General features: G+C 37.2%; 2 protein-coding genes across 4 annotated transcripts; one reads left to right on the plus strand and one right to left on the minus strand.

Moving 5' to 3' along the window:
• Positions 1-564: 564 nt before the first annotated feature.
• Positions 565-7,937, minus strand: LOC112186487 (probable phospholipid-transporting ATPase 8). Of its 3 annotated transcripts, none has more exons than XM_024324936.2 (12): positions 7,706-7,937; positions 6,950-7,544; positions 5,128-6,488; positions 4,272-4,382; positions 3,899-4,175; positions 3,589-3,677; positions 3,394-3,502; positions 3,075-3,293; positions 2,849-2,974; positions 2,262-2,360; positions 1,815-2,006; positions 565-1,428 (listed from the first exon to the last, which is right to left on the minus strand). In XM_024324936.2, the coding sequence occupies exons 2-12, from the start codon at positions 7,340-7,342 to the stop codon at positions 826-828; spliced, it is 3,579 nt and encodes a 1,192-aa protein (XP_024180704.1). In that variant the 5' UTR covers positions 7,343-7,544; positions 7,706-7,937; the 3' UTR covers positions 565-825. The 3 variants fall into 3 exon arrangements, with proteins under 3 accessions (XP_024180704.1, XP_024180703.1, XP_024180702.1); XM_024324935.2 differs by having other exon boundaries at positions 7,701-7,937; XM_024324934.2 differs by having other exon boundaries at positions 6,950-7,937.
• Positions 7,938-14,162: 6,225 nt separating this feature from the next.
• Positions 14,163-22,596, plus strand: LOC112186421 (serine/threonine-protein kinase BLUS1). Its single transcript, XM_024324852.2, has 22 exons — positions 14,163-14,493; positions 15,053-15,147; positions 15,445-15,743; positions 16,188-16,442; positions 16,833-16,957; positions 17,083-17,127; positions 17,239-17,320; positions 17,428-17,496; positions 17,568-17,738; positions 17,840-17,905; positions 18,520-18,588; positions 18,723-18,851; positions 18,967-19,040; positions 19,486-19,692; positions 19,967-20,058; positions 20,155-20,231; positions 20,762-20,887; positions 20,961-21,003; positions 21,093-21,139; positions 21,870-21,931; positions 22,013-22,064; positions 22,152-22,596. Exons 3-22 carry the CDS (start codon positions 15,576-15,578, stop codon positions 22,194-22,196), a joined length of 2,004 nt encoding a protein of 667 aa, XP_024180620.1. The 5' UTR covers positions 14,163-14,493; positions 15,053-15,147; positions 15,445-15,575; the 3' UTR covers positions 22,197-22,596.
• Positions 22,597-24,520: the final 1,924 nt, after the last annotated feature.

Below are 24,520 nucleotides of genomic sequence, written 5' to 3' on the forward strand. Positions count from 1 at the left end.
AGACCACCGTTAGCCTCACTAAACATGGTCGTCAATAGCGAGGCTTTTACGTGCATAAGCAAGACAAATGAGGCTAAAATGACAGTGTGATGCCTTTTGCCAACAAATGACATATCATTAAAGATTTGCATGTTAATTAAACTTGAGATTTTCTTTATCAACAAATAGGGATAAGTCGAACTTAAAAACACTTTGTTGAATATAAATACTATTCTTAATTTTATTAATAATTCATGCCAATCTTCTCAGGGTCAATAATCCCTCACGTGGATATTTACGATCTTCTACGCGGCTTCTGATAAAGTTTTGCAATTAGTTATATTCTTGGTGGATCTTCCACACCATTTATAAATATTACATCTTGATACTGATGTTGATCTCGCGGATTAATGGGTAGTTCGTTTAAATATAGATAAGATTTGCAACAATCACCATCTGCCTTTCTTCATATCCGAAATGAATATAATCATGAAATAACTACTGTGCAATCCCAGAAAGCCGGCAATTTGCTGCTTTTTTACTTTAAAAGATGCAACTTGCAAACTTGAAAATGGGTATTACTGCTTGAATACAACAGCTTAAAAACATGGGCATATCAAACTGGATTTCCTTTTTTGTTTTTATAATGTGATATATATTAGCTTTACAAGGTTAACCTACAAAGGAGGGTGGGTTTTGTATATCTGTCTACATAGTACATTCTCATTTGGGCACCGCCCCCGACTTAAACAGAAACTGGCCAACATACTAATGCCTCTCTCAAACTGTAAAACATATACACAAAACCAAGCATTCCCTAATCAAACAACACTAACACACCGAGTTTCATGACTCTCTTTCTCTTAATCTATGCCTCAGATGTCGTAGCTTGCCCCTCACTCTTACAGGCAATTCACCGGAAGCATCAATCTGATCATTGTTACAACTTAGTAATCGTTTCTGCTGTATTACATCGTGACGCATTGGTTTAAACCGTGTCTGGAAAGCACGGTATGAAAAATATGGCAGCAGAGTGCAGACAACAACAAGAAGGGTGACCAGCCAATAAAGAGGACTGGGAGCACACTCTTCCACGAGCACTTTGTATGCTGTTGTGGATATACTAGGTGAGACAGAACCATATATGACTAAAAATATGTACCAGAAGGCGACACTGCCCCAGATGAACAAGTGCTGGATCCAAGTGAAGTAGTTGATGGAGATTGCCATTTGGCAGTTTACAGCCCACACTACACAAGTGTACATTGTGACACCTAGGACTTCATAGTCAGCTACTTGACCATCTTTCTGAAACGGCTGTGGAATCATAGAATTGGTGGTGAAGAAGAAGATTATTATGGAGCTCAACAATCCATTAAACATCCAACCGAGTATGCGGGTCCAGCTGAAGAGAATGTTCTCCACTCCCTCTAGATACAAGGATGGGTACTGTGAACAGAACATGCATGAACAACAAATTAACTCTTCCAGCTCCAGGATGAGCTTCAAGGATTATGAACAAAAATATAACACGTTTCGATATGGCAAGCAATGGAGTAAATTATACTAGCTTTTGGTTTCAAGAATAAAGACATTGTGCAACAACTTTTCATACTCAATCTAAAACATATGGTACTGAAATTGATACTAGCTGTTTCTCTTAATTGGAATTTACCATATGCCAAGCTACAGCAATAACATGCAGTGTATATCATGATTATACTGTCAATTGTCACCTTAGAGCTATACTCTGTCAACAGTCAGTATATTTCACTGAATTTATTCTGTTTCCCTTGTTTTTGTAAAAAAATCTTTCAAATGAATTAATTGTATACCTTCAGGCATAGCCGTGCAGAAACATCCTGATCGAAGACACCAAGAGCAATTACAGGAAGTGATGTGAAGAAGACATTGTAGAATGACATGTACCAATCATTATAAGCAGGTAGACCCGAGAAAGAATTATGGGCCTCAAACCAAAACAGAGTAAACCCGAATGTTATGTTCTTGTAGAAGAAGTAGCATATCTGCATCAATCAAATAGAACAAAACACAGATCAACAGGGTATATTACATATATTTCCAGACCCAACAATTTATACCACTAATATCGGCAAACTAGTCAAGCTCATAGGATGGGAAATAAGAACCAGGAGAACTGTACATCACTACATGATGCATCACAGAGGAGATTTAAAAAGAAACAACAAGTGTAGCTTTACTGCCTAAACTTATTGAGGAAAAACACTTGTTTCTGTGGCAATTCTAAGAATATGTTTTACCATCATTGATATACGCCTGTAACACCAATGCCCGTGTACCAGCAAGAGACGCTCCAGAAAACGAAATTGAGCTATTGCAAAATCACTTGCCATCACTGCCTGCATTCAGAAATTAAAAGGAATCAGCAGCTGAGACTTAATCATCCATTATTCAACTTAAATGTTTGAGACATGTCCGTCACCAAAATGTACACATTGTCAAAGACTAAAGAGTGTTATACAAACGCATTGTCCTCAACAGTTTACTGATTATTGGATACTTACATACTGTTATTCATTGTGGTTTTCAAAAAGATGCCAAATGCACTATTGGCAGACCAAATCACTAAACACTTGGACTTGGAAACAGACATACAAGTTGGACAAAAAATTTGGGTGGTATTAATCTTTACCAGGAAATATAAAACATGGGAATATGCTCAAGTAGAATACTAAGAAATTGTGTATTGAAGATGTTGAAGAAAAGCATAATATGTATGTGAAATAGAACCTCTCTGCAGCTCGAAAGGGGCTGAGAATGAAGGAATGTTGTGTTGATTATGATTGAACATCATGAAGATACTAACACAAATGAAAAGTAACCTCACCTGCATCCCTTCAACACCACTAATGCCAACTCCAATATCCGCCTCTTGAAGCATGCCAACATCATTCGCCCCATCACCAACAGCAAGTGTTGTTTTACCTGTCTCATTTTTTACCAGTCTCGTAACCTGCATAAATTTTATAGTACTATCAGATTATGTAGATGTCAGCCACTGGCCATGGATATAAACATAGATGATTTGAATCAGTGTGCTCATGAGCACTTACAAGAGCTTTCTGTTTGGGCGTAGAGCGGCAGCATATAACTGAAGCACAATTAATTGCAAGCTCAAAAAATGACTTTTCCAGGTCCTTCTTAAGTGAATATTCCAAGGACTTTCCATCAATTATTAAGCCAAATGCTTTAGTGGAGCTGGAACCTTTTTTAGCTTCATTAATTTGCGAAAAACCTTCTTCAATTTGCTTCCTTATGCTTGCAAGACAGGCCTTAGAACAATCCATGTTTCAGAAATAATCCAAGAGGGTAAAAGAAAAAGAAAAGAAAGCAAAAACTATATCATGGATTTTTCGCTTTAGGATTCTATACCTTCTGAATTGCGTCTTTCTTCCCTTGTTTTTCCAAGGCAATTATATCTGGCGAATCAAGACTGATGACAATCCGTTTCATATCTTGTCTAAGTAAACTGCAAGCATACCTGCAAACATACATTGTCTAATTAAACTGAAGCATCCAGTAAAAAAGAAAAAAAGTGGAACCAATAATGTAGCACTAATATCATACCCTATGTTAACTGCAGTTTCCATCTTATCACCAGTCAATACCCATATCTTAATCCCAGCCTGAGCAAGCTTGTTGATACACTCAGGAACCTGCATTCCAGAGAACAATATTAGTATTGAATGAATTATCCAGGCAGGCAAACAAGCTTTTCTTGCATGAATAAGTAGGTTCTGCTTTTTTTTTTTGTTCTAATTTATACTTGCAATTTACATAAAATCAAATAGATAATCTAAAAGAACTTTCAAACAATCCTACCAAAAAAAAAATGTGTGGAAAAAGTTATAGGAAAATGTCAAAATTCAATGCTCACCCCCTTTTGCAGTTTGTCCTCAACAGCTGTCACACCAAGTAGTATTAATTCCCTTTCAATCTTATCAGCAAGCTCATCCATTAATGCATCTCGGCCTTCAGTGAGAGAAGCTTTGGCCTTTAAAAACTTTTGTTCCCATGCTTTATATTCTTCTAGACCAAGCTCACGGTGTGCAACCACCAAGGTTCGTAAACCTGCTTCAGCATATTTGTGAATGTGCTCCTTAGTTTGATCCTCAAACTGCCGCCCATCTTTTGCCAGCCTTTCAAAAATTGCACTGGATATATACGGATAAATGAAAGTTAAGGAATGAAGTAACCCAACTTGCAACTTCAAATGGAGAACCTAAAGCAGGAGGAGTCAAGAGTCTAACCTGTCTGCACCTTTGCAAAGAAGCAATAATTTGTTTTCCGGACTCTTAACAATTACTGACATTCTTTTGCGAGAACTACTGAACTCTAAGACTTGAAGAAGCTCATATTCTCTGGGATAAAGAAATAAGTGGTCAATAAATTATATGAAGTGAACGTCATATATGCCTTTGCATGTATGCATGCATGTATTATGTAAATATAATTGTATACACACCCAGAAAGGCATCAGTAAGTAACAAAAATAAGTGGTCAATAAAGGGCCGTGGATCTATTTATACAATCAGGATTAAAATATTCAAAGTGTAACAAATAGGTGCTCGTTTCTACTCCTTATTTAGCTTGGTCTTAGAGAATTTCTTTGAGTGTATAGAGAGAGAGAGAGAGAGAGAGAGAGAGAGAGAGAGAGAGATGTACACATAAGATGCCAGTATCTAAAGATATTCAAGGGTGCTGTCTCACTGTGGTATTAAGATGCAACTTCCTTCGATTGGCAGAACAGAAGCATCATCTAACCAATATTTTGACTCAAAACAACATGTTTGCTTTCCCTGTGTTTAACTCCACGGAGGGCCATCATGTAAGCTGATTAAATAAAGCTACACAACTCGTTTAAGTATTTCTTACATATTAAACTTTAAAGCATCTGTTGTTTCATAAGAGAAGTGTTCATTTATTGCATGAACCTCAACAGACCTGTTTCCTAATAAATAATGCAGCAGAAAGAAAACTTGGACCAGATCTCAGAACTAAATTATAAAGCAGTTGTGCTAAGTTTTATCAAACTCTAATAACTGTAATTGTTATAAGTTGCCCAAATGAAAAACACAAACCAGCCACAGTACAGAAGGAGCTCACCTGTCAACCTTTTCTCCAGTCTCATAATCTAACTCATGCAATGATATGCTCGTTTGTGTCCTTTCAAAAAACTCAAAGCCGAGCTCCCTGGCAGCTATGACAAAAGCTGCTTCATCTGGTGACTCAGCTTCATAGGATATTTCTCCTGATTCTTTATCCACAACAGGTATGGCTGTATGACAGATTGCTAAAACCCGAAGGAATTTCTGGATGGTATCTGAATGAGGTTCATTAACCCAGTGCCCATTCATGATGCGCTCGTCCCTGAAGTTGAAACCCTTAATTGACTTTCGAGAGCTATCAGCTTCACCAGTACTATGCTCTACCACATCAGATGATATATGACCAGTTTCAGCCACTCCGTTCCTTCTGTTTGCCAGTGCCATTTCCACTTCTGTCTTACCATGGCCATAAGCAGTGCCTGCTATCGAACATTTAATAAACTCCATGGAGTTGCATGTCAATGTACCAGTTTTGTCAGACAGTATCATATCAATCTGGCCAAGTTCCTCATTCAGATTAGAGGTGCGTGCATGAGCTGGCCTATCTGTTTCCTCATAGTACATATCTTGATCTCGGTTAATGAAAATACTCTGTAATACCTTCACCATCTCAATTGAAACATATAAAGATATTGGTATCAGATATCCATACAGCATAAGAGCTGTCAGAAAATGCAAAATAGCTGCAATTTCTGCCCTTTTGGGGTCATAATACACAGCGGAATCATCTGGACGAAGATACCACCTTCTCATCTTTCCACCGCTATAATCTTTCTTGGTATCAATTCCAAAAAAGACAGATCCAACAAAAGCTATCACAAATAGAGTACTGAAAAGGATGTAGATTATCTTATCCATTTTCCTCTCAATTTTACTTCTCTTTGAAGGAGGATCTGTAGCATTTTCCATGACTTTTGTGTCATGGCCAGTGAAAACAACAACTCCATAGACATATTCTGTATTTTTCAGCTTAGAGTCTCTTAGGAGCATCTGTTGCAAGGAAAGTGGGTATTCTCTGCCGTTATAGAACAAAGTCCCAACAAATGAATATAGATTTTCATTTGGGTCCTCACACTTGATCACTGCCCTAAATCTTTCCAAGGAATTTTCATCTTGAAGAGGGGATGTCGCCTCCAGTGCATGCTTCAATTTTAAATTTGTTTCTCCATCAAGGTTCATAGTTTCCACATAGCAAATGCCATCCTCATAGCTTGATGAAAGCAAAAGCAGATCAGCAGGAAAGTACTCATCCTTGTGCACCTTCACAAGATCACCAACTCTGAGTTTCTTCCATCTGGTTCCAATGAATGTATGATTCCTACCATACACTTTCACCTTTCGATTGTTTGCCTCCACATCCTGAAACCATTTCAAATATTAGCCAACTCTTTCACACAGAGCAAACAAATAAATGACATCAAAATATCAATTGGAAGGAATTTCCCAGTAATGTTGTTCTCTGCATTTGTACTGCATCTAGTGTGGATATAGAGGGCAAACACCAATCAGTACGGAAATGTATATACAAAAATTCTCTGTCAGTGCAAATTCTAAAGAAACAAACATCTACAATAAAAAAGGCTACATAAAATATCTGGTAACTTTTTACTCTTTTAGACTGTGGACACCGTGAAAAAGAATATATAGAGAAAGAGAGCCTTGCAGTTGAAGATCATAATGCCAAGGTAACTAAACTCCAAATTTTTTGCAGAGTAACTAACAAAGCATGAGCTATAGTTGAAATAAACATTCAGTCAACAGTGCAAAACGATAAGGACACCTACATAACCCAAAAACAAAGAAAAGTTTTGTAACATTACCTGTTTTCTTCGCCTCCAATCTTCTATAGCTTCCTTAACCATAGTAGCTCCAATCACCACCAATAGCGGTATAAGAACACTAACAGCCTTAAAAGGCGCCAACGGACTGAACGAAACAAAAGCCACAACAAGAAAGTATATATTTGCCACCCTCCTAAACTGCTCAAACAAAGACTTTGGAATGAAATTAGCCGCCGTATACTTGGTAGTCGAAACATAGTTCCCCCTGTACCTCAACTGCAGCGCCTCGGAATTATCAGGATCATTACAGTACACAACCCTAGAGTACCCCCTATCCCCAATTTTGGCATGAACATCTTCGAAAGAAGACCGAATACACGAAAACGAGTACAATTTACTGAAATGTATCGTCCTCCTTCGCCCTCTCGGCATTTTCGCACACCTCAAACTCTCAAATCCAATCCCTCTAAAGTCCTAAACCAAACTCCCCTCAATTTCCCACCCACATTGCTCCTTAAATTTCCACAAAACTCACCAACCAAACAAAAAAGTCACACCTACTTCTTCAAATCACAGAAAATTCCAACCATCCCCGCACTCAACACAAACTACAACACGAAAATCAGTACCGAATCTGCAACAACATAGCCACAATATGAACTCAAAAACTCACAGCCTCAAATTCAAGCGAGGCTAATCAAATCGGAGAGAGCTAGATTGAGAGCATAGTATAGGAGCTAAAGCAAAAGCGAGGTGTGGAATATACGGAAACCCTAGCTGCGAGAAGTACCTTACTTCGATTTCGAGGTTTCCAGAGATCTCTTTCTTGCCGCCTGAGCTGCTCAAAATGTAGAGAGAGAGAGAGAATGCGCGAGAGAGAGAGAGTGAGACAGGGACCTTTGTATGAATAGGAGAGGAGTGGTTAGCTTTGCCGCTTTAATAAGCGAAATAAAAAAACAAAGGAGAGATGGAGAGAGAGAGAGAGAGAGAATGGGGAAGCCGAAGAAGGGAGGCAGGTGATCATGTAGAGAGAGAGTGAGTGAGTCGTTCTGTAGAGTAAGAAAGACGACGTCAGTAAGAGACGAAGAGAAGGGTCGCAATCTTTGCCGCACACGTGGCGGATTTGCGCTGCTGTTACCTTAGTAGGGGGCTCTTTTGGTCTGAATTACCCTTCGATGTTACGGCCTAACCCTTTTTTTTTGGCCTTTTTAATTAAAGAAATATGAAAAGAGTAATGTATTAACCCTTCAACTTTACTACATGTGATTCTCTGTATGGATTCTAAAGGAAAGATGGCCAAAATCAAATCTGTCTAATATGGTTTGCAACTTTGCAAGATTTGAAAATTGAATTCATGCAATAATGTTTTAAGTTTCAATTGAAACCCCCCCCCCCCCCCCCCGGCAATCAAATCTACTTTTTTTATGAAATTATATTGAAATTCGATTGTTGATTCTGTTTTTTGAATAAATTTAGTAGAGACCATATAATGTGTCAATAACTTTCCATATTTGATTTGAAAACTACCTTAAGAGAATATTCTATAGTTCAGACGATCGTTTGTCCGCTTCTAACATATACGATGACTGCTTGATTTGTCATAATCTCTTAATCAAGTCTTAGCAAAATTGATAGCTTGCTAAAAATTTATGTTGCGTTCAATGTTCGGTACTTGTTTTTATTTATTTTTATGAATTAAACGATTTCAACGAAATTATTGTATACTCAATCAGTAGATCAGTCAAACTACAGTAAGGGCATTTTAGTCATGTATCAATCGTTCAACGATCATTATTTCACCACCATAATTGTTGTTTCATTCCATTCATAACTGCCAAGCCTTTCACCTGCCCAGTACTGCTTTAAATTTAGAGCTCGAAACACGGGTTTTCCCCTACTTTGAATAGAAGAGTGTGCTTAGCACGATTTCCCATATCATTAAAAGCTGGTCAAGAAAGTAGAGGTTGCCCCCCACTTGTTTTTCTTCATAAGGAAGAAAATTAATTATACGCCTAATTATAACGTAATCATATATTAATTAGTTGGTTAAGCAGTCTTAATCAAGCTTAACCATGGCTGTGGAGATTGGAGAAATGTTAATATCATCTCCGGTTGACCCTAGTGGCTTTTTCTTTGCTCCGGTACACAAGAAAGAGTCACATGCTGTGGTCATGGGCCCTAAAATTTAGTACGTAGAAAATCCATCAAAAGGTACACTGGCACTGTGCCACTTGCAGTGCGGGCCCCATTTCGTGTCATTCTTGTCGGTCCACGCCCAATCCTTTGTAAGATAGCATACCACGTGGCGTGCGTGGCACGGGTAAAGCTGTGTCACCGAGTCCAAGTCCCACCCCCCAACATGACCTTGGAAAAAAAATAAAAGTGCAGATGTACTCCCATCCCACACGTTTTGTTGTCAATATATTCAACTTGGAATTGCTACAGCCACGCTCAAGTGAATTCCCTCGATGATGATGTGAGTCCAAGTTAAATATTTATAGGGAATGCAATACGATTACACTACAGATGTTATAACAGATTGATGAATACTACTTTTTTTGGCCTCGTTTGGTTCGCGAAAATGAAAGTAGTTTCTTTGTCTTTCCCATGGGAAGAGAAATAAACTTTCCGAAGAACTTTCAATTCCGATATTTGGTAATGTAAGGAAAGTTATCCGGAAAGTTATTAAAAAGTATGTAATTAATGGAATAAAATAATATGTTGTGAGTAATAAATGCAAAGAAAGTAGGGGGAAAGTGATTCTTTTGGAGTATGGAATGAACCATTTTCCCCCTATTTTCCTTTGCTTCAGGAAAGTATTTCCTTTCCTTTTGCATCCCAAACACAGGAAATGAACAACTTTACTTTCATGATGCTTACTTTCCGCGAACCAAACGAGACCTTGATTCTCTTCTCATTTCATGCGAGTCAGGCTTATCTTATTTAATTAAATTACTAAGTTTAAAATAACTAGAAATGGCTAAATTAATTAATTATTTTTGTTCTTTTTGTGTTTAGGCCTTGCCGCCTTGGGAGGCTATGTAACAAAAGAATATTCAACTTACAAAGAAAAAAAAACAGAGAGCTTCCTAAGAATTATTATTAAAGGCCCAAAAGGGTAGGAACATTTTTAAGCCGCCCAATTGTCCACAAAATAACTTCTTATTTTTATTATTTTTTCTTTTTATGACTACAAATTAGAATTTCCAAAACACCATGGCGTGTCATATTCGTATCGTATTAAATTTATTTTATATATTTATTATGGAACATAATAACAAACCTTTTAAACTAATGTGGTATACAAAAAACTCTCTCTCGGGTTTGCTCCATGAAACTCAGACTGCATCTAGGTTTTCCTGATTTTCCTCTCGTCCAGCGGCGCTCTTCGGCGTTTCGCCATGCCAATTTGGGCTGCTGTCGAGCAGGTCTTGAAAGCTATTGCTGAATAGTGTCATAATGGAGGTGACTCGGGGTTTGGCAGAGGGGTCCGGGCTAGTCGTATTATGTGGTGATGGTTAGGGCACTTTCAGGACCTATGGCGGCAGAGGCGTCATCAAGAGATTTCCATAACCAGTGGCTATGGCAGATCGGTGTGGCGGCGAGGCTTTGGCGGTCTAGAAGGATCGCTAAGGTGGCGTGGCTGTGGTGGATCTGTACCGATCGTGGGGGCAGTGTCGCTGGGCGATTCTAGTCGGTCTCGTGTGGGGTCGCAACAGCTGGAGGTCTGACAGCGTGACCAGCGATGGGTTAAGGATGGTGGAGGGCATGGGCCAACTCTCTGCTGGGCCTTGAGTTGGGTTCATTCTCTTTGGACTATTCTGTGGCATTATTTGGGCTGTGGGGTGTTTTTGCCCTAGGCCCAGCTCTATGTTTTTAGTTTTTATCTAATTACAATAAATTCTTTGTATTTAGGAAGCTAAGCACCGATATGCACTCTATATAATCTCTAGCGCCTCTGGAGTAGTACCAAATGAGGGTCTCCGCTATCTCTACGTAATCATTAAGTTTCATGTTAACCTTTAAAACCCATTAAGATTCGTTAAAAAATAAATAAATCGTAACTTACAAAAATCTATAAACTCAAAGTAACATAAGTAAATTCTATACAATCGGGGTACCTTTTTCTTTTTGAAAGTTTATAGTTGAGGTCGTTGTTGTGAAAATCTCTTTTTCAATTATGGTGAATTATAGAGATGCATTAGGATTCCTAATATATATTCTAACTCAATTTTACAAGAATACTCTTATGCTAATGGTTTTTATCGTGCTAATGGATTAACACTAAATCAAACCATTAAAATTCGTGATTTTATCATGGTGACCCTATATAAAACTAGACCTATAAACCCCAAATTCAATCCTTATAATGTCATTCATGTTCGAATCATGTTACAATGTGCAATTTTGCCAGGTCTACTACATATAAAGAATTGAAACATTGAGAAAATATGAGTGAGTTTTTACTTCTTAGTGGTGTGACCATAAAACTTCAAACTCATCAATCACATGACATCAATCAGACGACAATAAAGTAATGTAGAAGTGTACTTTTTCAACGTCTCCACCATAATAGTTGAACTAGTTTAAACTTCAAACTTTAGAATATAAAGTCGTGAGTAGACAAAGAATAAATGGAGCTAAAAATTAATCGGGTAATTTTATTGTGAACCTCAATTTGATCTGAGGATGCTGTTAGACTTGGGAAATCTTCGAAATAACATGCATGATCTGCCACAAGTTTCCATCTCGTTGGGAATCTAGTTTTGGTTAAAAACTCGTTGCTATCATTTTTTACTTTTACTTAATTTGTTTTGATTAGAAAATGAAATATCTAACACTAACCTCCCCCAATAAAAATAAATAAATAGTTTTTCTATTGGAACCTCCAAATTTACTCACTTGACCTCTATGCTTTTTACACCTCTTATCAAATTTTCAAATACTAAATTTACTCACTAAACCTCACTAAACTTCCTCAAATAACCTCACTCATATAATTTGCAAACAAATTATTATCTTTAAAATAAAAAATTTAGACATTTTGATGATTTAATCACTCTATAAATCTTAACTAAATATACATTTCTTAATCAAACTTGAGTTTCAAAAATTAATGTCTAATAAGAAAATGCCATGAACTATTCTGTCTTTTTTTTTATAATTTTTTTTTCTATTTTTAGATATGCAAAAAAAAAATGAAGAAATCATTTGTTTTTATTCTAAAAAAAAAATCATTTGTCTTTTAATGTTTTTTTCTTGCTGTATTTTTTGTACCACATGATTAATTATTTAAATATTTTTAGTTTTTTTTTTTACAAATATAATGGATTGACTTAGATTTAGGTCATAAATCATAAGAGGATTTATTTTATTTTTCCCTTACCAATATGCGTTCAACATTTCTTCAAAAAAAAAAAAACGTTCAACATATATATCATATATTTTTATATCACATGATCTTAATCATATTTTTAGTTAAAGGGAGGTCTAAAGTTGTTAAAATGTAATTGGTTCAATAAGGTCGAGAGAGAGACAGGAACGCGCCGCACGCGCTCGAATTTTGGTCGAGGTTTAGCCAAGGTTCTCTCGTCCGGCGGCACTCCACGTCGGTGGGGCTTGCCTCGGCGTCGCTGTGAGGCTGCCGGACAGGTGTTGATGGTCTAGGGTCCTCTGGCTTCTAGGATCTGCAGTGGCTCTAAGTCTGATGGCAAGATTTTGCTTTGTTTGGTTCGAAGCTTCTCCGTGGTGGGAGTCATGACGTCCGGGTCAAGGGGCAACGTGGGCTGTTGTTTGAATCCAGGCATCGGCGGCTATGCAGCTTCATTGTCGGGGTGCAGTCGGCGTTCTAGGGCACAAAGATCCTTTTCTTTTGGATCGGGTCTGGTGCTTTCTCGTTTCGATGTTGCCTTTGCGGTGGTGGCGGTGTGGTATGCGGTGGTCCTTGAAGTGGGCGGAGACGATATGGTACGGTCGGGCAGGGCTCTGGTTGCGGCGTGCGTCCTCCTCATCGTAGGGAGGTGGAGGTGGAACAGGGCTGGATCAGCGATCAGCGATTTGGGCTTAGGGTTTCTGTTTTTTCTTTGGGCCATTTGGGCTATTTAATAGCTGGTTTTATTTTCCTTTTTTAAGGAACTCTAGGATAGTAATTTTATTACTTTCAATAAGTCCCTAATTTTTTTAGGGAGCTACGCACTTTTGTGCATCTAGCGAATTTTCCGGAGTAGTACCGATGGAAGATTCATGCTATTTCGATGTATTTCATGTCAAATGAGTAACCTAGTTGTATGTACCACTGTGGGTACTAACACATCTTCTTGTCTGTCTATAGATGGCTGCGGAATGATATGTAAGGGTCATTCTGGCTTTTGATCAATATATTGGCTATCGCCTTCTTTCAAAAAAAAAAAAAATCATATTTTTAGTTATTGTTAAATATAAATAAATAAATAAATATATATATATATATATATATATGAATGCTTTAATGAGTATGTAGTGAAATTGGAAAATAAAAATAGATAAGGAAAATAATAAGAAATACAATCTAATATTATTGAATTGGAAAATCCGCATAAAATAAATATAATATTTTTTGGTATAATTATCGTTCTTAATTGTCATTTTATAGTAAGTTATATATGTTATTTAATAATTCATAATAAACTAAGGTCAAGTAAGCAGATTTGGAGATCCCAATAGAAATTATAAAAATAAAATGAAATTAGAATTTCAATGTATTTGAGATAAATAGCTTATTGGGGTGTGTGTGTTTGGTGGGGTGGTAAGGCTTTGGTCTCATATATAAGAGATCAGGAGTTCGAGCCCCATCAAGGGTGGAAATGGGGTGGAGTTTTTTTTAATAAAAAAAAGAAAAAAAAAGAAAAAAAAAAAGATAAATAGCTTATTCCTTAAAAAAATCATAAACGCTTGCATGGTCAATTAGCAGTCCAATGTAGAGGGCCAACTTTTCTCCCTTCTCATTAGCAGCCCATGCCCATTTGTTGTTGTTTGACCTTAATTTACGCATTTCTCCCATATTAGTCTAATTGACTAAATGCTCACCGATTAAGATAATCAATCCCGCTTCATAAATTGACAGCCGATATTTCGGCCCCAATTTTTGCTTAAAAAATAATTTATAATTCATTAAATTAAAAATTTATCCTCTATTACCAAGCAATAGCCAATAGGAGAGTAAGAGTGAGACGTGCCATAAATTGGACTTTCACTTAAATTTTTTCTCTTTATTTTAATTTTAGTCAAAAAAATTGAAAAGAGAAAAAAAGGGAGAAAGAAAAAACGGCGAAAAGATTCGATCTGAAGACAGTTGGATATATTGAGAAACAGATAGATAGAATAAGAGAGGCAATCGAGGGGACTTGAATCGACCAAAATTTGAGCTGAATCGCGACGACGTCGTTTTATTGCGCAGCAGCAGAGGGAGGGTTTCTTCAAAATCTCTCTCTCTCTGAATCTTTGTCACAACTCAGATTCACTTCTGGACCTTCTTCTTCGTCTCCTACCGAAACGAAACGAGGCTCTACTGCCGCCGCTGATCATCATCATCATCATTTTCACAGGTTCGTGTTTGAAATTCGGTTTTCGATTTTGTTTCGAAACTTAATTTAGCAGCAATGAAAAAGTGCTTCGTATTTGCTTCGAATTGAAGTCTGTCTGTGATTGCTTGATGTGATTTGAGGATCCGATACGACTAGGATTTTGAGTTTTGATGATTTAGGATGGTTTTTTTTTTAATTGGAATGTGTAGTTTGGCTAGTGTGATAATGCAGAGTCACAATTCTAATCTCGATAGTAAGAATTGATGTTTTGATTGCGTAGAAGTATAAATAGAAGGAAGTGGCATCAGGAATCAAACAATATTTTTAGCAGGATGGTTTGTTTTCTGGAAGCAATGTTGCCGTCTGATAATGCTGATCGTCTAAGATCCAGAAAGTAAAATCCGGTCCCTAACTGTGGGATTAAAGATTCATTTTATTGAATTTTGTTGTTTCGATCAGTAGGTCGTTTAGAATATTACATATTAATGTGAAAAATGCGATTTTTGAATCACTACAGTTGCCCTTTTTGCTTTTTCTTCCTGCTTTAATATGGCTAACTACTACTTCTATAATTTTGTAGGTTTTCTTGGCTTGCTTTGTACTAAGACATCCATCATCATCAGGATGCACCTTATATGACAGACATTTCAGTTGGTATTGTGAGAGTTGCACACTGTGACCCTGCACTTTTTGCCAAATTTACCATATATAGCATTGCGAGCTTTCAGTGCTAAGTCTTCTAGAAGTGGTTGAGAGTGATACTTATTCTTTTGCTTAGGGTCGCGTGCCTGATTTAGTGGTATTAAGTAATTGTTAGCTTTTTCAAGGATCTTCATTGTTGAAAATTAGAGATGGTTTGTCAATGCTATATATAGCTAGTGTTGGTTTACGGTTCCCATAAGTTGAAACTTCTGCTGAAAAAGAATACCGATGAACTTGCTGAATGCATCAACTATTTTGTGTTGAACGAAGGGAAAATGCTACCAAATTGGAAGATGCCCCATTCTAGTTTGATGCTAATCTCTTTGGGGCTCACTATATTTGTCTTCTCTGAGAAATCCAGAAGTAAAGAGGGTCTAAACAGTGTGATATAAGAACAAATCATGGAGCAAGTATCAGAGAAAAGATTTCCTTTGGATGCAAAAGAGTATAAGTTATATGAAGAAGTGGGTGAAGGTGTTAGTGCTAGTGTGTACAGAGCACTCTGCGTACCACTTAATGAGATAGTTGCTATCAAGGTTCTTGATCTGGAAAAATGCAATAATGACCTGGTATGTGGACTAATCTCTTTGTAATCCAAAGTTGTTTCTTTATTTTATTCTTTCAAATCCAACATATTGGTGATTTAGTGCTTATATTTGGCTCAACTTGTTCTCTTGGGTCCTCTGTCTTAACATATATGGAGATTTATAGATAACATATTTTTTTCCACACATCCACTAAAGTTTGGCTGACTTGAGTAGTTATAGGAAACTTGTATGTAAAGAATTTGTCCCATTACAGTTTGCGCACAATTATGAGGCATTTATAACAGAATTTACCTGAGAAGTTATCTTTAAAGTTTTTGAGTTAGGGATCACTCTTAGATGCATCGGACATTCTATAGTTGTAAGAACATGTCTGCATAATTGACTGGTTCCTTAGTGGAAACCATCAATGGGCTGATTAGAGTATAAAGTTTATGATCGTCTACAACTGTTTGCCAAATTATGCAGGATGGTATCCGACGGGAGGTACATACAATGACTTTGATCAATCATCCAAATCTATTACGAGCACATTGTTCGTTCACAGCTGGCCACAGCCTTTGGGTTGTCATGCCATATATGGCTGGGGGGTCCTGCCTTCATATAATGAAGACTTCGTTTCCTGAAGGTTTTGAAGAGCCTGTTATTGCAACTCTATTGCATGAGGTCCTCAAAGCTCTTGTTTATCTTCATGCTCATGGCCATATCCATAGAGATGTGAAGGTCTGCTAATCTTATCATTTTATAGAAAAATTAGTGATGCTTGTTATAAGTTAGAAGTTCTCATTTATTGATTGTTTTCTGTATCATATATGTAACCCTGTCTCCCATTTTATTAAAAATCAATGAATAAAAAATACTACCTAAATGCATGAGAGATTTTCTTTTTGTTACCTTTGACAAGATTAATCGTATGATTGTATTGCATTCTCTTTGAATCTTTGTCCAATACCTCATACATCGACAAACAGACCTATACGAGTGTGTCCGTGTATATGATAAGCTTTCATGAGTTAGCTTCATATGTCATAGCACAGCATTATGCATGTCTTTTCATGTTGAAGGATGTTATGCATTGAGTTTCTTATTGATGTTCTTAGCCCTCATTTGCAGGCTGGGAATATATTGATCGATTCTAATGGTGCAGTCAAGTTAGCTGACTTTGGTGTATCTGCATGCATGTTTGATACTGGAGATAGACAACGTTCCAGAAATACTTTTGTTGGAACTCCTTGCTGGTATATTTATGTTAACATCCTTAAACCTTATATATGTGTGCTAACATTTAAAATCCTATTGCCACTGTTGATTCACTTACGGCATTGAGGTTCTATATTTCTTCAAATACTCTCTTTTCTCTCAGGATGGCTCCTGAAGTTATGCAGCAATTGCATGGATATGACTTCAAGTGAGCGGGTTTTCTTATTTATCTCTATTTTTTCCCTTGTTCTCTGCTGCTTCAACATAATGTATTGTTGGAGTGTCTTATGTAATACTTTTCCTTTTGCTCCTTGAACAGAGCAGACATCTGGTCATTTGGAATAACAGCACTCGAACTTGCCCATGGACATGCCCCATTTTCCAAGTACCCACCAATGAAAGTAAATCTCTAGAATTTTTGATTTCATGTGGGATCTTCCTACAAGAAGTTTTCACTGTTGCCCATGGACATGCCCCATTCACACTCACTTTTACCTTTTTATTGTAGGTTTTGCTGATGACTTTACAAAATGCACCGCCAGGCCTTGATTATGAAAGAGACAAAAGATTTTCTAAGGTTTGTGTTGGCCAGTTGAAACTCACATCTTCCATTCTGAAATTTAATTCCTGAAGTGCTACATTTTCCAGTCTTTCAAAGAGCTGGTAGCTGCTTGCTTAGTGAAGGATCCAAAGAAACGTCCCACTTCTGAAAAGCTTTTGAAGCACCATTTTTTCAAACATGCACGACCAGTTGATTATCTATCTCGTACCATCCTTGATGGCCTCTCTCCATTAGGAGATCGTTTTAGGATTCTGAAGGTCTGACTGCCCCTCCCAGACTATCCTTTCCACTTGTAGATTCTGTTATGGATATGTAGCATAACTTATTTTTCCTTGTTTTTTTTTTTTTTATGTTATAGGCAAAAGAAGCTGATCTTCTTGTGCAGAATAAGGCTCTCTATGGGGATAAGGAACATTTGTCGCAGGTGAGAGTTGTTTAAAACATTACGTAAAACTAGGGGGAGTCAAATTTACACTCCCCATTTTACAATCCACACTCCATGTTTCCTTTTTTAGTAACTTATTTTTTTTCTTTTTGTAAGAATATCAACCAAAAAAGGAAGGAGTGGGTGTGGATTACAAATTAGGGATTGTGAATTTCATTCTCCAAAACTAGTTATGCTAAGTACGTTGTGTATCTTAGTTGTTTGGTTGTAACGGTTTACTGTGCTTTAGGCTTGACAGTTTCAACTTTCTTCTCCCATAGCGCTTAATGGCGTTTTCGTCAAAGTTTTACCCTCTGTAATATGGTATTTAGTATGTCTAAATGGATAAATATTATTTGTAGCTTGTAAAGAAGTAAAAATGACTCCATCTTTTTCTGACATTTGTAAGTTGTCAAAAGAATGAGCCTTTTATGGGCCATTACCTTTTATCACCAAGAAGCTTAAGTCTAATGCTGTTAACTTATGGGTTTACATCCCTTCATATTAGGACCTGTGACTAAGTTTGTATCCCTCATGAACGTTAAGTTGTTTTTGTGCACATTCTGGGTAATCAGATATCAAACCATCCTGAATATCAGTTATCTTATTTGCAGCAAGAGTATATCCGAGGAATCAGTGCCTGGAATTTCAACCTTGAAGATTTAAAAAATCAGGCTGCCCTTGTAAGTAATGTCAGGCTATGTCTAATCTTCTTCTTCCTAGTTATGAAAATTTATTGCTGAGTGAATGGAATATTCATTTTACCATTATTATAGCTTTTTGTTTCACACTATAGTTGTCACTGAATAACCTGCAGATTCAGGATCATGGCATGCCACATGAAGGGAGTAAGGAGCAAAGTGACAGCTATGAAGATGTTAATTTTCCAACTGAGAGGTCGACGGTTGAAATGGCAAACCAGTCAAATGCTGCATCTAATCAGGAGGTACAGTAGCCTCGGTGAAAAATGATCTCTTTGTTGCTTTAGCTAATCTTTCTTATCTCGTAGATATTCTATATGTTCTGATTATTATCTCATGTGTTTGTCATCTACCTTTTAGGATGGCTTTGACGAGCTTCATGATTTGGACGGCTCACTTGCTTCATTTCCTATTAAACCTCTTCAAGCACTCAAGTATGACTTAAACTGCTCTAATCTCATATTTATTTTTGTGGGCAGATCGTTTGTCAAGAATTCTCATTCTGCAACATATTGTTGTTGTCTGTCTAATTACTGTTATCATCTTAAGTTGTTTGCTGCAAGTTACTGCATTTAATCCCTTTTAAGGAACATGCTACTTATTACTTTAGTCAGTCAGTGTGTTTCTTAGAGTAAAAACTTCTGTAGTTTAATTTTATTTGGGCCTGTAATGGTCCCTTTTCATAAAACCTTTTATTTTGTTGCATAAGTCGCTTAATGTCTTCTTGGCTGTTTGGATGCGACTTTTATTCTTTTTATTTTTTAACATATACTCCAGAGTTATCGTTCTTTTGTTGGAGCTTCTTTTACATAATGTATCAAGTTTTATATTTTCTTTTTATTCTTTTACTTATGTAATAAATTACGTTTTCTGATGCAGAGGCTGTTTTGATGTTTGTGAGGAGGATGCGAGTGCGACTAGTCCTACAACCATTATTCAAGAAAATGGAAGAAGTGGGGGTGAGACTTCAGGGAAAAGTAGTTCTTTATCATGTCATGATATCCCTGAGCCTAAGAAGTTCATGAGTGGTTCATTACTCCCGGATAATGTGCTTTCTTCTAAAAAGGTTATTGGTGAAGGGGAGAGGTAAGCTTTCTTCAAGATAATAGTTTGTTTTTGTTACTTGCTTTTGCTATGATCTATAAAATGACTTTATGAATAGATGATAATGGTTTTTTTTTCCTCAACCCCGAAAAACTAACCCCTACCCATGCATCAAGCATTGTTGCATACTATTCTATCTCTGACCAAATGAAAAGCTGCTAGTCTTAAAACACATTTTATCTAGTTTTTTTTTTAAGAATATTTTAAATTTTTTTACTTGCTGCAAGGAATTGAAAATTTTGAATTTATTTTGAAGGGATCATCTACAATCAAAACATCAACCTGAACGGAACTATAGTGGTCCATTGTTGTATCGTCAAAAGAGAGATGCCAATAACCCTACATCTGGTATGCATCTTGTAGTTTTCTGCTCACGCCATGTTTATCTCTATTTCTAATTACTGATTGTGCTCTCTTATGGTTTTTCTGCATATGTTTATCCAGCTGAGGATATGTCTGAAGGAGCAGTTGTGCAGCGTAAGGGGCGCTTCAAGGTCACTTCAGCAGACCTTAGTCCCAAGGTAAAATAGTATTACTGCACAGCAATTCATCTCATAGTTAACAGAAACAAAAGTACATTAATCTGATATCTGATTGCTATGCTTGTGCTATAGATACCACTTGTGGTTTTGTATCCTTAAGATCCTGCTTGTTGAAACGTATTTGCAAAACGTGATTAAATGTGGTTTTTGTAAGTTGTAATAGATGCACTTGTTTGCTTCAGTTTTTGAATGTGGTTGCATTTTATATTGTTATGCACACCATAAAAGCATTATTTATTAGATTGAGGCATCCCACTTGTTTCAGTTTTTAATACTTTTTATATCACTCTTTCCCAATTCCTGTTGGTCTTTTATGTCTACTCTGTGAATGTGGATTTTCTATATTAATTCCTCTCCAAATTTATAATATGCTCAAACTGCAGTAGACAATTATAAAATTAGTGTATTGACTTTTTTTTGGACACTTTACAAAATAGTAATGATGCAACTTAGTGGGATATCTTTTAGTTAATGGTTTTTTAACCATTGCACTGTCATCTCTTTTCCAGGGTTCTTCAAATAGCTTCTTTAGTCCTGTTTCTCTAGGTTCAAGTAGTCCACCATCCTCAAATGTTACAGCTGCCACTGTTCTCCCATCACTACAATGCATGCTGCTGCAAAACACCTCGCAAAGGGTACATGCCAGCTTTATGTCTCACCCTGATGTGCAAGAGATAATATCTAAAATCCTCTTTTTTTTTTTCTCAGGAGGAAATAGTAAAATTGATCAAATATGTTGAACACACCTCTGGTAATGTTTCCAACTTTTCATGTAACACTTTTGGCATTTAACTGTGTTTAGCCATCTTTCTTGGGTTTAATACTTCTAGTTTTACACAGGTATGCAAGGAGAGATAACCGATGTAAGCACCAGTGACCTTTTGCAGGTAAAGGGCACCCCTTTTATGTATACAACGCAATTACTGACCTTTTTAAGTTGGGTTGAATATTCCCCTTTAAGCTGAGAACCTGTCTAATAAGCTTTATTACTCACCCAGTCACCAAATTCCTGTCTGACACGGGATTGTGACATTCTTCCTAACTCGACCATCTGATGGTCTTGCTGTAGACAGGTGGGTCCCTGCCTGCATGCTCATCCACCTTCCAATAGAGGACTCACAATTACTGAGAGTCCACCATCCACCGCATTTCCATTCATTGTGGGACTATGCTTCATATGCACTGTGGTATATGAAGTAATTCTGAAGGGTTCCCCTTTGGTGCAATAGTGTAGATCACTCCATGTAGTAGCAGACCGATCAACCGCTGGTCGATTATTGCATGGAACTAGTTTACCACTTTATGGGTCCACATTTATGCATCGCTTCATCAATGTACCATAGAATTTCCCCGTTCTAAACTCATCTTGGTTGTAGAAGTTACTTAATATTGTTCCTTGTTAATAATTAGAGTTGTAGCTTGTAGAAGAAGTTACTTTACAGACTGAAGCTAGTAGGGTTTTTCACTATTGGAGCTACGTGATTCTTGATTATAAAGTTGTTTTTAAGCTTTTATTTCATGTTCATTGTGCCAAATGTTGCATTTTTGTGAACCTTTATTATTGTTGATGCCAGCTTGCACTAGGTTTTGACAATGCTATATATGTTATGGATGCAGATACCTCCTGCTTCCTGTAGGGAGAGAGAGTTGCAATCTCTGGTGATTAATCTGCAACAGAGGTATGAAAATAATCAAATTCTTCTTGATGATCTAAGTTGATCTTCTTGTTGACATTCTACTTGCACCGTCTTCTTTGTTAGTGTTGGGAATCTTGTTGAACAGTTACAAAGACAGAAGATGAAAAATGCCCAGGTTTGTGTATTCAACTCGAATGTTTTTTTTTTCCTCCATTCAAATATAAGTCAAAGGCATTGTCCTAACTTCTTTTTCTGGTTGCAGTTAGAAAGACAATTGAATGCCTTGGCCAACAAAGACAAGATATGAGAAACGGAAGTGAAGTGTGATGGGGATGTCGTGTCATGTCATGTCATGTCATGTCATGTGCAAAGTCCACAGCTGCCACCCAAACAGTTTCGGCTAACAGATGGAAACTTTTACAGAAAGAAAATGGAGCGTGATGGCGCTGTTGTGGCCATTGGCGGGATGATTTCTTTGGTGCCAGTGATGTTACATGGAGTCTGCAAGATTCTTCTGAATTATAGGAGCAATTTTTATTATTTGTTTTTTGGTGGGTTTGTATTCTAGTGTAACATATGTGTGAATGTGTGTTAGTGCAGTTATTCAAATTTTGAGAATCCTATTTCTTGAATCTCATTGTGTAACATAATTTATTGACCGATCTTGTAAATTATTTTGCATTTCAGTTCTCTTTCCTTTCTCTGCACACAACTCTGAAACAATAATTTTGAATGGTGAACTATCTGATAGACTTGGTGCTGGCAGAGGAGTAAGACAAGGGGATCCCCTTTCCCCTTATATCTTTGTTCTATGTATGGAAAAATTGCTCCATTTGATTCATTCTGCCGTTGAAGTTGGACAATGGAAGCCTATTAAGTCTTCATAATCTAGTCCTTTGATCTCCCATTTATTCTTTGCTCATGTTCTTATATTGTTTGCTGAAGCTTCTACAAAACAGGCCAGAGTTCTCAAGCAATATCTTTTGTGCTCTCAGGTCAAACTGTCAACTTTGAAAAGTCTAAGCTCTGTTGCTCTCCTAAACACCAGGAAAAAGATCAGTGCTATATGTGGCTCCCCTTTGACAAGGGATCTTGGTAAATACTTAGGTATGCCTTTAATTCACTCTAGGGTTACTAAAAATACATATTCTGATCTTCTTGATGAGGTCCAAAATAAGCTCGCAGGCTGGAAATGTAAAACCTTGAGCAATGTAAAACCTTGAGCGTGGCAGGTAGGTCGACTATGATTCAAGCTGTTACATCATCCATCCCCACTTATTCGATGCAAACTGCGAAACTACCTTTCTCTATTTGTGAGAATCTTGACAAGATGAATAGAAATTTCCTTTGGGGTGATTGTGATGACAAAAGGAGTGTCCATCTTGTAAATTGGGATACCATTTGTAAACCTAAAATGGCTGGTGGTTTGGGAATTAAAAAATCTGTGGAAATGAACCAGGCCATGATTGCTAAGATTGGTTGGCGGATTATTCAAAATGATAATGGTTTATGGTGCAAAATCTTCTCTGAAAAATATTTGAAGGGGATTTCCTTGATCATGATTATACAATGCCATCTAGTTATTCTAGCACCTGGTCTAGTGTATGCTTTGGTGCTGCCTTAATAAAAAAAGGTCTTGCTTGGAGAATTGGAAATGGGAATTCTGTTTCTTTCAGGACTGATAACTGGAATGAGTTTGGTGTTCTTAAAGATCTTGCGTTGGACTCTACAATGGTCGATGACAGCATGCTTGTCCAAGATTTTTGGAGTAACAATGAATGGGATGCAACTCTTCTATATGCTTGTCTGCCAGCTGAGGTAGTGGATAAAATTTTATGAATTCCCATTGATGTTACTGGACAACAATGTGATAAGCTGATTTGGCGACACACTTCTAATGGCAGGTTCACTATTAAAAGTGCTTATAATAGCCTTCCCTCAGTTTACACTAACTCCCAGAAGATGTGGAAGTACATATGGGCTCTTAATATCCCCCCCAAGTTAAAGACTTTTACTTGGTTATTTGTCCAAAGTCGCCTTCTTACTGATGTCAAACAGAGCTAGAAGAAGACTCACCTACGATCCTCATTGCAAGCATTGCCCCGGAATACAAGAAACTATGACCCAACTCTGTAGAGATTGTCCTAAAGCTGCCGCAACCTGGAATGTTATCGGTGTTCCTATATCTATGCAAAGAACCTTTACTCTGGACTGGGAAGCCTGGATTGCTGCAAATATCATTCAGAAAGGAAGTAAGTTTATGCATACTGATTGGTCTCATGCCTTCATCTTTACTTGTTGGTTTATATGGAAGTGGCGTAATAAGAACATTTTTGGTAATAATTTCCATGGTCCTTATAATGCCAGAGAATCTATTTTGCAATATTTTCTTGAATGGCACAAGAACTCTACTGCTGTTACCAGTCCTAATTCTAGGATTCAGTTGTTGAGTTGGATTAAACCTACGGCTGGGTATTATAAATTGAATGTGGATAGGTCAAGGTCTAGGGAAGGTGTTCTTGGCTCTGGTGGAGGAGTAATTAGAGATAGCAATGGTCAATGGCATTATGGTTTTATGCTCAATATTGGTCATGGCGAGGTTTTACAGGCAGAAGCTTGGGGTCTTATAAC

This window comes from Rosa chinensis, chromosome 2 (genome assembly GCF_002994745.2).
Source record: "Rosa chinensis cultivar Old Blush chromosome 2, RchiOBHm-V2, whole genome shotgun sequence".
NCBI classification, from domain to species: domain Eukaryota; kingdom Viridiplantae; phylum Streptophyta; class Magnoliopsida; order Rosales; family Rosaceae; genus Rosa; species Rosa chinensis.